Raw genomic sequence first — 15,629 nt, forward strand, 5'->3', positions numbered from 1 at the left:
AAATTCTAGCATCTCTTTGCTATGGAGCAAATATTTGACATTTTTGGCACAGGGACTACCCATCTCTCAAGGATGGGCCTTTCACTTCTCTATGAAAAACTGTCCATGTTTGGTCAAATTATATGCCTCTGAAAATTACAGTTTGTGCATGTTTGGTAGAGTCCAGCAATGAAATTCTCTAAAGATTTTCTCTACATTGCAAGTATTCTATCCCTACAAAGACACAGTATACCAAATCTAATATATAAAGGAGAATGTTTGTATGCTAATAACTTGGGCACTATAAGAGCTACCACAACCAAACTTTGCGTGGGGTAACCTTTCCTCCAGGAGAAGGTTTTAAGGTACTTCTGGCAGCATGGAGAGAATCGGCTTCCTGGGGAAAGTCACTAAGGCCGGCGGCAGAGGCGCGAGGGGAGGGACAGCATGCCGAGAGGCAGCTGCCCCTTGCCTCTACCAGGCCATTCTACTACACAGGCACGGCCCTCCCCTCTGGTGCTGGCTGAGGGTTGCCCAGCAGCAGGCTGAAGCTCACGGCCACTGCTAGGAGGCGGTTGTGGGCGCAGTGGGGCAAGCCCATTCGGGAGGAGGCAGCGGTGCTGGGAGTGGCCCGGGGTCCGGTGCAGCTTCCTGGTCACATGGCGGGGAGCCCAGCACCTGCTCGGCTCCGCCCGGCCTGCGGGAGAGGAGAGCTCCTTGTGCAACCCCATGATGCAGCAGGTAGCTGGGTGAAAGTTTTGGGGCAGGTGGTGGGGTCATTACCCCCCATGGTACCTGTAGCCCCAGGTGCAAGCTGGGCCAACCCACCCACCCTAAGTCCAGTGCTTGCCCCCTCCCGCCCGCACCTCACACAAGGCACCCCCAGCAGTACCCCAACGCCTGCCCCAAGCAACACTGGGTAACTCCAGCTAGTAGCCTATATATGCCATTCCTGAAGTACGACTGAGCACTATCTACTCCTGTTCTGAGCAGATCTTCCCCAAAATTGACCTTCCAGGCTGCAGAGGCCATAGTGCACTAGGTATCATAAATGAGAGTGCAGAGATTGTCCTTCTGATGCTCCTGTAGGCCTTATGGACAGCATGGAAGTTTGGAGGATAGATGTATGAGGAACGTGGAAGAAGACTGGACCAGGAGTCACAATATAAATTATTATTTATTACTATAACACCTTTGAGCCCCAGCTGAAGAACATGATCTCAGTGTGCCAGATGCTGCGTAAACACAAAAACATGGCTCCTGCCCCCCAGAGCTTACATAATTCAGGAGATTTATCAACAGACCTAGGAGTTAATGGAAACGAAGAGACGGTCAGCATGGTAGCCACTGACCTTAGCTCACCAGCAGCTTAGCCCTTGTTCCATTTATCTGTAAGCATAACACCAGCATTGTGAGCTCAATCCTTGCCATTTTAGGGCTCCCAGGCAAATCTGTCAGGGATGGTACTTGGTCCTGCTGTGAAGACAAGGGACTGGACTCCATGACCTTTCAAGGTCCCTTCCTGGTCTATGAGATATGTATAACAGCAAAGGAGTTTTGTAAAGCAGTGCAATCCCAATCCAGAGGTATTTCCCCTTTCCCATCTATATCTTCAGAATACTGAGCAAGTCAAGAGCAGCCAAATCATTTTCTGAGGGCCCAACTACTTGCAGAAAACCAGGGCCTGATTTATCCACATAAGGGACAGTCACAATGGCAGTAAATCAAGCGGGTGTGCCATACCCGCAAAGCACCTTGATCGACTCTCAAGTCACTATTACAGAACTTTTGAGCCCCACCGAGTAGAAATCTGGCTCCTGTGGAGCGTCTCTGTAGGAGCGCCGCAAAACCGCCGGGCGAGCAGCCTACAGAATCACTGTGGCATCTCCAGCACTGAAGATTGTTTTAAGATCGGGTGAGACTAACACACACCAGCCAGGGCCACTCGCTCCCCGCGGGGCTTGGCCCTGCCCCGAGTGCCTGGACTTGATCGCCTCTCCACGTTCCTTCTGCGGCACGGACCCCCCGACACGGGGCAGCGTTGTAGGCTCTAGGGTAGCGAGTTGCCCGCGCAGCCCGCGTTAGCAGACAGGGGCGAGGCAGCAGCTTGCAGTGGGGCAGCGCCTATTACAGCTGCCCAATGCGGCCACTGGGGCTGGGAGCGTCCCGCAGGCGCTACCCCTGGTCGCCCCTTGCCCCCGCCCGCACCGCCGCCGGTGAGAACGCGCAACGCCTCCCCCGCCTCCCAGCCTCACCCCTCCCAGCCAGCCAGGGGCGGCCCGTCCCCAGAGGCTACAAATAGCCACGGTCGCAGAGAGGCGGCGACGCTCTGCCCAATCACGGAGCGCGTTCCAGGATGACCCCGCCCTTTCGCCGTCCTGCGTGTCCAATGGAAGGCCGCGGGGGAGGGGGGTTGCTGCGTCTCCATGGTGACGGGTAATTCGCCCTCTCTGGGAGAAGGCTTGTGCTGGAGTTGGGCCTCGGGCCCGGGTCGGGCCGCCCCTGCGCCATGGAGCTGCACCTGGACCGCGTGGATTATGTGCAGGTAGCGCCGCGGCCGCGCCTCGCGAGGTGCTCGGCACAGAGCCGGCCGGCGCGGGGGGTCGGGTCCCGCCCGGGATGGGACAGCTCGTGCTGTCCGGGAAAGGCTCCCGGTGCCGCCAAGCCCCGCGCTCCCAGGAGCCCTTCCCGGGGAGCCCCTCTCTCCTCTGAGCGGGGCAGTTTCCCCGCCTGCCTGGGCTGTGTTTCGCTGACGCTGCTTTCATAGATTTGACCTCACAGCACCCGCGCCAGGCAGGACTGGCCCCCCACCTCGCGGGTGGGGAAACTGAGGCACGGGGAGCGGTTTGTATGACTTGCCCCGTGTCACCCAAGAAGTCTGCGGCGCAGCAGGGGCGTGAGTCCTGGTCTCCCACATCGTACTGTCTAGCGCCTAAGGACCATCCTTCCTTTCTCTTTCTTTCTCCGTTTCCCCCCTCAGCATCGGCTCGCCTACTTTAGTGAGTTGCAGTCTGATGAAGTGTGTTTTACCCACGGAAGCTCACGATCTATGTGTTAGTCACTAACGTGCCACAGGACTGCGACTTGTTTCTGAATTTACAGATTAACACAGCCACCCCTCTGAGATTGTTGCAGTGTGTATTTTTATAAGAGAAAGCTGCGTTGGAATTAAAAGCAAAATCTATGGTGTTAAGCTTGATGAAACTTGCCCACTCAAAGCCCTTCTCCCCCCCCATAAATGTGGGGCCTACACAAGTGGTTACTGCATGTTTTTAAAAAATCAAATATAATTTAAAACTGCTGGATCTAAGGGCCTAGTCGTGCAGACAGTGTTTCACTTTCTGGACATGAATAGTCCTATTAAGTCAGTGGGATAAAGTGTCTTTGTAAAGCATTTGTTTAAATCTATGCAGTATCAGGGCCTAATATTATAATCACAAATTAAATAGTGTTTCTACACATTTTATTTATATAGCTACATGGTCTGGAGTTGTGGGACTCTACAGTTGCGGTCAGTGATGCCTGGGATAACAAGCACTAATATGTTATAAAATATAATAATATTAATAATTGGTTCTATTATTATTGCAGTCTTTGAAATACAGTACTAAACTTGTTATGCATGTTGCTGTATTTTGGCAATCTGCCTCAAGTAACTATCTAGGAAACAAGTGATGTTCACATCTCAGAAACCCCAGTACCCCAACTAGAAGAATAAGCAGACAAAGTACAAAGGCATAGAATCATAAAACCATAGAGCTGGAAGAGACCTCAGAAGGTCATCAAGTCCAGCCCCCTGCTCTAGGCAGGACCAATCCCAAGTAAATCAACCCGGCCAGGGCTTTCTCAAGCCAAGACTTAAACACCTCTAGGGATGGAGACAAGTCGCAAATAGACTGCCTTTACAATTGATCTTTTTAAATGAGTTGTCACATTATTTTAGCTGTGCAAGCAATCTTTGAATTGCTGTTCTTCTTGCTTTGGGGGATAGAGATATTAAATTGCATGAACCCTAATCCTTGAAATTTAAAATGGAGGACTAGGGCAGGGAATTCTAGACAAAGTGACATTTTTCATAAATTCACTGCCTTTATATTGTGTGGAATGTAGAGGTTAAGAGATTTAGATATTCCCAACACATTTCCAGTAGAGTTTGATTATGTGTACTCATTTTGAGATATATCCCTATGAGAGAATTCTTACAGAAGTGTATTTCTTCTCAGTGACCCATCAGTGATTTGAGCACATTGCAGATGTTTAGCTTTCATATGATTTAATTTTTTAAAATGTAAGTATTGAGATGTTCAGTAATGAGTTGATGTTTTCAAATAGGTGGGAGTGACATCTCAGAAGACCATGAAGCTTCTTCCTGCATCAGGACGTAGGGCAACACAGAAGGTAGCTTTTGTTGAAAGTGGGATACTTGTTCCATTAAAAATTGGTACAGTAGACTTCCGATAATCCGGCACCTTTTGGACCTAGGTGGTGCCGGATTATCAGTTTTTCCGGAGAATCGAGAGGTCCGGTACAGTTGCACGGCTTAACAGTTGGCCAGGACACAATCTCCCTCCCTTTCCCCTCCCCTTCCCTCATCTCCTCCCTGCTGTAACCTGATTCCCCTCCCCCTCCCCTCCTTTCCCCTTCGCTGAAGCAAAATGCTCTTCTCCATACTGTAACAGGATCCCACTCCTCCCCCCCCCCCCCAACCTTATGCTCCTCTGGTTACAGCCAGCACCTGTGCTGAGCGGCAGGCTTTTTAATCAGCTGGTCAGGAGCGCTTGGCATTTTGATGCTGGAGTATCGGGAGTACCGAACAGTTGGATGCTGGACTATAGGCGTTTTACTGTATATTTTTTCCTTTGGAACAGATACTAGTGCAAATGATCTTTTGATTCTTTCTATCTGTGAAAGTATAGGCACAGCTTTCTAATTCTGTTTCAAGATTTGCTGATAATTTGTGGACATTCTTAGGTGTTAGTATTTATTTAAATTTCTCCACCCTGTTCTTGTTTGCTTAGAACATTTGTTGAAGATGGGAGCTTCTTAAAAAAAATGTCTTCTGATAAGTTCATGGTTATGATTTCTATGTGGGAAGAAAATATCAGAATAAATGAACTCAAACAATTATAAGCTTTTCATATCTGGTAATAAGAGTAAAGTAAAGGAATGAGCAGTATAATATGTAGGAAAACAGTTCTATCAAAATAATACTATTTTTTCAAATATTCCATTATGTGACAGATATTCTGCAAAACAACAAATATAAAAAAGGTTTACAGTTAAATAATTGCAGAGAAATAACAGATTTTAAGCTCTGTGACTGAAGGACTTTTTATCTGTCTTTGTATCTGTAAAGTGTTGTGTGCTGCTATGATATAGTATGACTATTTAATATTGCAGTACACATTGAACCTCTGTAAACCAGTACTCTCTTGTCCCGCAACATCCATAGTCCAGAAGGACCAAGGATGTTCCAGGACCAGAGAATCCCAGTGGAGTGCTGGTGGCTAGGAGTCCTGTGGCTTGACAGGGTTATGAGCTGCTGGCAGCTCAGAGCCCAGTTCCCCACAGCTGAGTGCCCCAGCTAAGCTTCCTGATGGGGCTGAAGCCCGGCTGTGGTGGGGCTGCTCGGTGGAGCCAGGAGCCTTGATGAAGCCCGGAGCACCCCAGAGGGGCTGCCCAGTGTGGCAGGCAAGGGGGCGGATGGGGACTGGCAGACCAGCTGGGGCCAGTAGCAGCAGGAAGCAGATATGACCTTTCCTGGTCTGGCAAAATCCCTTATCTGGGACCATGCAGGGATCAGGGAGCTAAAACTTGTAGTTGGTAATGCTTACTTTTCATACTGCATGCATATGCACATGTTTAATACAAGGAAAGTTATTCCTTTTAAAGGTGTAAACTAGTAATCTTTATAGCAGTAATGCTGATATAATTATGCATTACATTTTTGCAGGTTGTCATCGGAGATCATGATGGTGTTGTTACATGTTTTGGTATCAAAAAAGGAGAAGCTGTGGTAAGTTAAACTATTGTGTCATGTATATTGGCCAAATTGGGCAGTCTCTACAATAAAGGATTAATGGACACAAAACAGATTGGTAACACACAAACCTGTACAGGAATATTTTAACCTGCCTGGGCACTCGTTAATGGACTTAAAAATAGCCATTCTTCTACAAAGGAATTTCACAAGCCAACTACAGAGAGAGAGAGAGAGAGTGCAGAACTGACCTTCATATGCAAATTTGACACAATCTCCCTTGCCTTGAACAAAGACTTGAACTGGTTAACATAACACTAGCTTTACTTACATTCAACATCCTATTGACATCAAAAGCTAAGTATGGGACACTTCCAGCCCACTCAGTTAGTCTCATTAGCACCAGGACTACAATTGGTAGGTAATTTTTTTCTCCCTCTCCTTTCTTCTTCTGAGGGTCCCCCCTTTTTTTTTCCTTCAGTGAAGATCATTTCATGTAAAGAAGTGGATGTTCCCCATGAAAGCTCATGATACTATCTGTGTATTTGCGTTAGTCTTTAAGGTGCCAAAGAACTACTCGTTATCTTTGTAATTGTTTTATAGTTCTTGGTGTACATTTTTTTTACCTGTCCCCAGTATTTACATAAAAAGAACAAGGTAGCTCAGGGAATTGGCAAATGATTACTAAGCTCCATGATTCTAGGTCAGTAATTGGTTTCCAAACTTAGTAATGGTTTTTAAATAGTTAGTCACTTAAATATCAGATATTTTCTGAACTAATGTGCATAACAATACAACTTACAAAAACAACTTTCATAGCTTGTATCTTAGAAGTATATCTGATATGTTTGTTTTCCGTGTCTGTCAAAACCTTTTCTCATTACTAGAGAAGATTCCTCTGGAATCAAAATGCAGTGTATATATGGGGCACTGTGTGGATGCTTTTGCTAGAGATCTATGTGCTATGCTTCAATATATAGCACTGGATTTTTTAAAAAATTGTGTCTGTTAGCTTTTTAGAGCGCAGAGCTGATTTATAAAATGTCTGATCTCCGATTCTGAGGAACAACATAAAATAAAACATTATCACGTATTATATGTTCTGTAAAATCACTGCTGTTATGCCAAACGTTCCAAAGTAAGTTTGGCGTCTTTTGTTTTAAATGCAAATGTAGTATTGAGTTGATTGAACTTCACTTTTCTTTTTGACTTTCACAGCCAGTGTTCAAGACACTGCCTGGACAAAGGATCACAAGGCTGGAGCTGGGAGGAGCTCTTAATACACCACAGGAGAAAATTTTTGTGGCTACAGGATCAGAGGTTAGAGGTTTCACAAAGAGAGGGAAGCAGTTCCTTTCATTTGAAACTAACCTCACTGAAAACATCAAAGCTATGTATGTGCAGTACTTTATCTTTCAATATTATTTCATGTTAGTAAAACTAGTGTGTTAGTTTTTGGTTTTGTGAAAGAATTTTTTTCACTCTGGCAGATAGCTCAGTAAAGTGGCCATCCAAATATAACACATGCCAACTAAGTGCAGTATACTATTGTGTTCTAATATTTATTTTTGTATGACTTTTAAAATTTTTCATATATTCCTAATACTCCTTTTTTCCTCAACATTTATTTTTTTCTGTACAGTCAAATAATTGTATTGAGTTTTTCCTCTAAAGATATCTGTGCAGGATTTTCATCTTGAGTCTCTTCTCTCTATCCTGAGATAAGCAGAAATCCTTTAAATGTATAAGTAGCGAGTGGATAGTGAACCCTATTACAGCTGGTTGCCAAACATTAATTTAAATGCTGCCATGAAAAGCTTTTAGCCAACTCCTCTTCATCCCAACCAGCTTCGATCATATCCAGTGTTTATCTTTTTGACCTTTCTTGACTTCCCTTTTTTTTTTGGCGGGGTGGGGGGGGGGGGGGGAGGGAGGGAGAGGATCTCTCATTGCTGCTGGCCCAGGAGTGCTGACAAGGCACTTGGCTCTGGACAGCTCTGAGGAACTTTGGTCCTGGAATGCAGTTGTTGAGTGCCCCTCTGATACTTGAGTGCTTAGTGTTATTGTTGCTTTTTTCTGGATTCCTTTGTTTTGATGTTGCAATAATTATGTTGAGGCCTGAACTATGAGGGTTTCTGTGGGAATGATTTGGGGTTTGTGGAGACAGGAGGGAATGTAAATACTTTTCTAAACCTTTTGAGAGGAAGAAAAACCATTCACAGGAAACAGTGTGCCATAGCAGATAGTGCACTAGAATAAGATTTGGAGACCTGGATTCTGTTCTGCACCTTGCTTCTGATCTACTGTGTTATCTTAAATAACTGCAGAGACATTGTGTCAATAAATATCTTAAAAAGAGTTTTAAAAATATTTTTCCATACTTTGACATGGTTGGCCTATTAGGGAGAAGAAACAGGGCTTAAACAGTTAAAAGCACTCTTCATGCACCATTAGTGTGTGTGTGTGTGTATATCATATCACATAGGAAAAATAAACCTTTTTGTCCACTTTTTGGACAAGCCCCAAGCTTTTAATCCAAAATCCTTTTTGTCTTACATATAAATAGGCTTCTCTAGAAAGGTAAAAAGTAAAGAAAAATATGATATTGTCAGAATCCTGTAAAATGCATTAGAATCTAGTTTAGATTAATAATGTGGCCACCTCCTTCATTGTAAATCTTTCCTCTAACCATCTCTCCAAATAGTATTTATAGGTAGGTTATTCATAATATTAGAAGGGGACCAACTCTGTAAACTTTTGTAAACTTCTTGTCAAGAGGGAAGAGGCAGCACAAAGAGTGATTAGGAAGAAAGCTGGGCTCCCCTTCAACTCCTGTTAAAGTCAAAGTCTTTCTGCTAATGTGTGAGAGTTGGAGGAAGTGTCTTATGGAGTGAAACAAATGAAATTAACCAAGCCTTTTGAAATGTGGCCTTAAAAATAGATCTGTATCATTTTCTTTTTTTGTATTTGTGTTCTTAATTAGTATTAAGTTGAACTATTTTAAATAGCTCTTCTAAATAACCTAGGAATGTAAATATTAAAATTTTACATAACTTTATTCTTAAAGCCTCAATTAGTACAAAATATTTGGAACTTTTTGACTTGGTTCAAGAAAAATCATATTGAACTATACTTAATCACTTCATTGCTACTTACTTGGTAAGTGAGGCAAACATTGTTCTAAAAGTGACCTAACTGGTAGACTAACTGAAGATATCCAAAATGTAACATCACGTGTTGGATTACAAGGAAACTCTGCATACTTGGGAGTGTCAGAGAATGCTGCATTGTGGAATGCTTTCAGTGAACCAGTAAATTAAAAGATATTGAGGTGTGTACCTCTACATTGGACTTGCTAACATGTGGAATTAGCTTTTTGATTGCTGTTGTTATAATGGTGCAAACTCCAGTGTGCCCACAATGAACGGTTGTAAATGTTAAGTTCCATTCGCTGCATTATAACTATATGAGTGTGGTTTCACTGGTGGCTAAGCCTCTGTAGACAAGCAATTAGTGCCTCTGTCACTTTTATATATAGAATTTAGGCTTCTAAAATAACTTGGAAACTTTAGAAAATTTACCGGGGGAAGGGGCCTTAATTACAATTAACTTGTGTGCTGAATGCCACCCCTCTATTTCAACACTAGTAAAGGTAAATCATTTTTTCTTAGAATCTGTGTTAATTGTTTTTGCTTTACAGTTAATCTTCAGAGTTTAGTTTTTTGAAGTGTTCCTCCAGTGTCCACAGGGCTACTGCTCCATCATGTTTTAGGTTTTTGCTAGGGCTGTCAATTGATCTGTGTTAACGCCTGTGATTAACGCAAGGCAGGATTAATGTGTTCATTTTTTTTTAACGCATTAATTGCGGGCGTTAATGCTACGCTGCCCCTTTGAAGTGCCACTACAGCGCTTCAAAGGGGCAACACATTAGGAGCCTGGGATCAGTTAGGGTACGTCTAAACTACATGGCTCCGTCGATGGAGCCATGTAGATTTGTTGTTCTGGCAAAGGCAAATGAAGCCGCGATTTAAATGATCGCGACTTCATTTAAATTTACATGGCTGCCGCGCTGAGCCGACAAACAGCTGATCAGCTGTTTGTCCGCTCAGCGCGCTAGTCTGGACGCTCCCCTGCCAACATCAAAGCCCTTTGTCGGCAGCCCCGGTAAACCTCATCCCACGAGGAATAACGGGGCTGCCGATAAAGGGCTTTGATGTCGGCAGGGGAGCGTCCAGACTAGCGCACTGAGCGGACAAACAGCTGATCAGCTGTTTGTCAGCTCAGCGCGGCAGCCATGTAAATTTAAATGAAGCCGCGATCATTTAAATCGCGGCTTCATTTGCCTTTGCCTATGTGTCTAATCTACATGCCTCTGACGACAGAGGCATGTAGTCTAGACACAGCCTTTGAGTCACCAGCTGATCCCAGGATCCTAATGCACTGCCCCTTTGAGGCGCCAGGACTCAGCTGATCCCGGGCTCCTGTGGTGCTGTGCCTTTGTATTGCTGCTGCTGCATTTCAAAGGGACAGCTGCACTGAGCCTAGGGTCAGCTGAGGACACCAGCCGATTCCTGGCTTCCGCAGTGCTGCCCCTTTGAAATGCTGCCGCAATTAATCACGATTAATTTTTTTAATTGTGCAATTAATTGTGATTTAATTTTTTAATCACTTGACAACCCTAGTTTTTACTCCCATTCATTCTTTTTTAAAATTTTTACTGAACCTTTTCTCTTGCTCATCTTTCACTAAAAATTAGTCAAATGTATTTACCAACAAAACTAAACCAAAACAGCCCCCTAGCATCCTGCTTGTATTTTACTTTTAAACATTTGTTTTAAAAAAGTTTTAACTACTTCTCTTGAGATACACATGGACATAATGTTTTATGTTCTTCCCCATCCTGTTCTGAGAGGTTTAAGGGAAATTCTGCCCTAATGTGCTTTAATCCAGGGACTTTTTTTTTGAAAGGTTTTGTTTCTCTTTACATTATAAAGTGTGTTAGTTAGATCTCTTTAGGATTTCTTGTCAGAGAAGTTATTGAAAGTAAGTTATTGAATAAAAGGAATGTAAACTGTATGATTTTATAGTTTGTAGGAAATAATTTTTAATCATCATAAACAGATTACTTGCTTATTTTACTCATTAAGGCTCTAAATCAGCAAACAGATATATTTGTGTAGCTTTATTCACATGTCTGTTGAGGCCTAAGAGAGTATCACCATACTTTTAAATGCTGATAAAATTAAATAGTTTTCTTCTTCTCAGGCATATATCAGGAGCAGACCTCTTTCTTTGTGCAAGCTATATCTATAACCATTACTGTGACTGCAAGGATCAGCACTACTATTTGTCCGGAGATAAAATCAATGATGTCCTCTGTCTTCCAGTAGAAAAACTGTCTTGCATTACTCCGATATTGGCATGTCAGGATAGAGTCCTTAGAGTTTTACAGGTTAAAATTATTTTTGTCACTTTTTACTGGTACCATACAATCTTCATTAATCACTAAAGATCCATTTAAAATAATGAATTTTAGGGAAATGTTGAGTAAACAAACTCAACTTTAATATCACATCAGGAAGTATGCTTTGTTTATTGGCTTAGTAATATACTGTAAATATTCTACAGAATACTTTTTAATGAAATAGACTACTACTACTACTGTTAAATCTGATAAGTGAGATGAGTACTGTTTTTATATGAATTGCCATTTGTAGGCTAATGAGATACCAATTGGTGAAATTCTGCTAACAGGTTTGGGTATGGCTAAGTATGTACTTAGATCCTGATCCTACATTTTACTCACATGTATGGTTAAATTAAGTTTTATAGTTCCTAATAACATTGATTTTAGTGGATCTACTTACATGTTTAACATTTAAGCACGTGTCTTTGTAGGATGGGAGCTTAAATCTTGTGTCTCATAATATATAAATTTTTATTTTGAATAAATCACTTCATCAGATTGAATAGATCACTTCATTTTAAGCCAGTCCGATGCTCCATTTTATACAAACGTCACTGTTATATTGTTTTGAAAGACTGCCAACGCAAGATGCAGTATTTGAATAATTTAAGTTATCCAATGTATAACATACATACATATATACCTGTGCAATTTTAAGTGACTCTAATGGAGTTTTGGTTTGTTTTAACAATTCTTTCCTTCCTTTCTTCTTTTTTAGGGGTCTGATTTGCTTTATGAAGTGGAAGTTCCTGGGTCGCCTACTGTTCTTGCTTTAAACAATGGAAATGGTGGTAACTAGATCTTAAATATTTCAGTGAAATATTGATATATATTTTACATACAACTATCAGAATCTGGACATCTTCTTTATAAATATTGTAGAACCTTGATTAACACTGTTTGGAAGCTGGTGTAAAAATTCAAATTGAATCACAACTGTGACCATCCAGTGTTGTTTCTTGTAATAGTTTATACATCTTATACAACACATTTGGTAGCTTTCTATATTTTGATAGAAATATAATTGATTAAATTATGTTAGAACATTTCTAATTCATTCAGAACTTGTTCACTTCAAGAGAGTATACATATTTTTGGAAATTATTCAGCTTTTAAATATTTTTATATTTCAGTGTGGAAATTGCAAAATAAATTAACCATCATTCTTTTTACCTATCACTTCAGAATTTATTAATTTTGCCTTTTTTTAAAAAACTAAATCAGCTGAACAGCTCATTGCCAATAACAGAATTTTTCTGACTGAGACAAAGGAAGATTTCTTTCATCTTCTATTCATAATTTTATATGTCTAAAGTTCTATTTTTCCTATAGAAACTTTGTTGTGCTTAAAAGAAGCACCCAGGATTTTCAGGGGGATAAAGCAACACGCCACATTTATTGACTATACATAGATCAATCAGTACTTTATATTATGCATATAGTACTGTCAGGGACTCTAGCCCAGATGGCTCGGTTCGTTGTCTGACCGCAAAGAGACAGGCAACACCAGCAAAGTCCAATCACAAGCTCTTTATTGAAGAGTACACACAACAATAGAGAGCGGCCCGTCTCCAAAGAGAACCAGCCCCGATTTTAGTAACAGGTAGGCTTATAAAGACAGTTCTGTCGTGTCATAAGCTCTTCACCCAAGCCACTTACCCCCCTTTCTAGAAACTTTTAATATCTATGCATATCTTAGCCAACTATACATTGTGGCCAGAAGCGCTTCATAATGCATCAGCAACTTTCTTATCAATCACAAAAGGCAGGTCCCGGGAACAAGGAAACAAAAGAGTCGGGTACAAACAAAGGGCAAAAATAGAGAAGTAAGATTAGCGAAGGGGAACAAAAACAGGGAGTTACTGACCAGTTCCCAAAACAAGCCATTCTACTTACAGTAGGTACAAATATGTAATTTATCACTATCTTACTTTTATAACCTAAACAAGCATGGAGGGTGCGCCTCTGTCTGAACCACTTTCCTGGTTCTGGTCAAGAATACTCAGAGGCCTATGAAATGAGTCTTTAACTTTCCTTAGCATAATGTTGACCAGGCCTTGTTTTTCTGGTCCCAACAGTACATTACACTCATGCATTCACACACACACACACACCCAGCCTCTCCCTCTCCCTCTCCATCTTGTTGTTACCAATAGTTGCTCCCCCTAACTACACCGGCCAGGCGAGTTAGATGGGGGAGGGGTGGAGCTGGGCTTCTGCCGATCTGGATCAATGCTCCGATGTTGACAAGACGAAAACCTGGGGTTCCTCTGCAAGATGCCTCATATTTATCCCTCTTGTGCAGCCAGTTAGTCATCACCTCACCTTTTTTAATGCTTCTTCAAAGAGAGTTCTTTCAAGGGCAGGCACTTGCTGCTTGACTCCTAAGGCGTCTGTATGTCCAGTCTTCTTTTCAATGAATTCACTTCACAGGTACTGTCTTGGATCTGGCTCCCAGTCCCTCTCCATCCTCAAAACTGCTCCATTCACACCTCATTCATTTCAACAGGACAATCAATGAAAGGGAAGAGGTCTATTCTACTCCTAGCAAAAGACATTTTTCTTTACCTTAACTATTCCTAAGACCTATAATATAAAGAGCTTGATACAAAGTTTCTATGGAAAAGACTGGACACAAAGTTTCGCTTAATACAAGGGATTTTATAAGAAGGCTTAACATAAAAATATATCTAAAAGGACAAGATATATATAAAGACTTATAAACTGCTGAGCTACAGTTCATCTGCAAATTTGACATCATCAGTTTAGGATTAAACAAAGACTGTGAATGGCTAGCCAAGTACAAAAGCAGTTTCTCCTCTCTTGGTGTTCACACCTCCTCATCAGCTGCTAGAAGTGGGCCTCACCCTCCTTGACTGAATTAACTTTGTTATCTCTAGTCTTATTCTGGCCTGCATATTTATGCCTGCCTCTGGAAATTTCCACTACATGCATCTGACGAAGTGGGTCTTTGCCCATGAAAGCTTATACATCAGTTGGTCTGTAAGGTGCCACAGGATTTTGTGTCGCTTTTGCAGATCTAGACTAACACGGCTACCTCTCTGATACAGGATTTACCAATTTTCTCTTAATACAAATTTATATGAGAATGATACATGGTTATATGGAAATGTTACAGAGATTTATCCACAACTTAATTAGCCCTAAAGTTATTAGGTGCAGTCTTTGTCCCTTTCAGGCAAAAGTAAAGAGGTGTGAGAGACTGAGCTATACCGACCTAATCCCTGGTGTAAACTTGCACTAGGAATTCTTCCATCATTCTCACTACTGTCTCTTGAGGAGGTGGATTCCCTACATCAGTGAGAGAGCCTTCCTATCAGCCTAGGTATTGTCTACACTGGGGGTGGGTAAAATGTGGCCTGCCAGATATTTTCCTTCGGCCCACCATGATCCTCCGGACTAGGGCTGAAGGAAAATACCCTGCGACCCAGCAGGGCACTCAGGCAATCTACCTCCCTGTCGTGGCCTCAGTCACACCACTTTTGGAAGCTCCACATCTGGAGACTGCTAGCAAGCATGTCTCTGTGCACACCTTGGAGAAGGGGAGCAGTGAGTCTCCTCGCCCCTGGAACAATCCTCACTGTTCCCATTGGCTGAAAACCAACCAATGGGAGCTGCAGGGGTGGTGGTTTCAGGGGCAGATAGCATGCAGACATCCACTGCCTCCATCCCTCCCCCAAGGGGCATACAGAGACATACTAGCCAGCAGTAGCTGTCAGCTTTGAGTGGCATGGGGTCCCCATGACATGGAAGGAACTTGACTGTTCCACTATGCCACTGGCTGGGAACTGCCAATGCTGGTAAGTGTCTCCTGCCTGGACACCTAGCACCCCCTCCGATAACCCTGTCCAGTTCACAGCCTCCCCTGTCACCTCAGCCTCCTGCCCTAGGTCAAAATCCCCTCCTGCATGCAAACACTGTCTTAGATGCCATACCCTCTCAATTAATATAATAGAAAAATGTGACCCGCGACTACTTACAAAAATACTTAAATTGGCCCCCCTCAAAAAGTGGCACCCTCTGACCAGTATAGTTATGCCAGCCTAATCCCTCAGTGTAGATGCAGGTATGTCAATGAAAGAGTGATTATGACAATGTAGCTAGTGTTGTTTAGGAAGGTGATATTCCACATCAGTGGAAAAACCCCTTCTTGAGTTGTAGCTATGTTGTAGCTATGTCTCC

At 42.6% G+C, this 15,629-nt stretch overlaps 1 protein-coding gene across 2 annotated transcripts in view; it reads left to right on the forward strand.

The window, feature by feature from the left end:
- The first annotated feature begins 2,369 nt into the window (after positions 1-2,369).
- BBS7 (Bardet-Biedl syndrome 7) overlaps positions 2,370-15,629 on the forward strand; it is a 39,443-nt gene continuing 26,183 nt past the window's right edge. The window contains exons 1-6 of one of the 2 annotated variants that reach the window (XM_006125589.4): positions 2,370-2,524; positions 4,312-4,377; positions 5,933-5,995; positions 7,178-7,353; positions 11,225-11,411; positions 12,145-12,217. In XM_006125589.4, the coding sequence (XP_006125651.3) occupies positions 2,489-2,524; positions 4,312-4,377; positions 5,933-5,995; positions 7,178-7,353; positions 11,225-11,411; positions 12,145-12,217 (601 nt within the window). In that variant the 5' untranslated portion in view covers positions 2,370-2,488. The remainder of the gene's footprint in view (positions 2,525-4,311; positions 4,378-5,932; positions 5,996-7,177; positions 7,354-11,224; positions 11,412-12,144; positions 12,218-15,629) is intronic. The other variant, XM_014574838.4, reaches the window with a different exon arrangement.

The sequence above is a fragment of the Pelodiscus sinensis genome, chromosome 4, assembly GCF_052426305.1.
Source record: "Pelodiscus sinensis isolate ZL-2025 chromosome 4, ASM5242630v1, whole genome shotgun sequence".
NCBI lineage: Eukaryota > Metazoa > Chordata > Testudines > Trionychidae > Pelodiscus > Pelodiscus sinensis.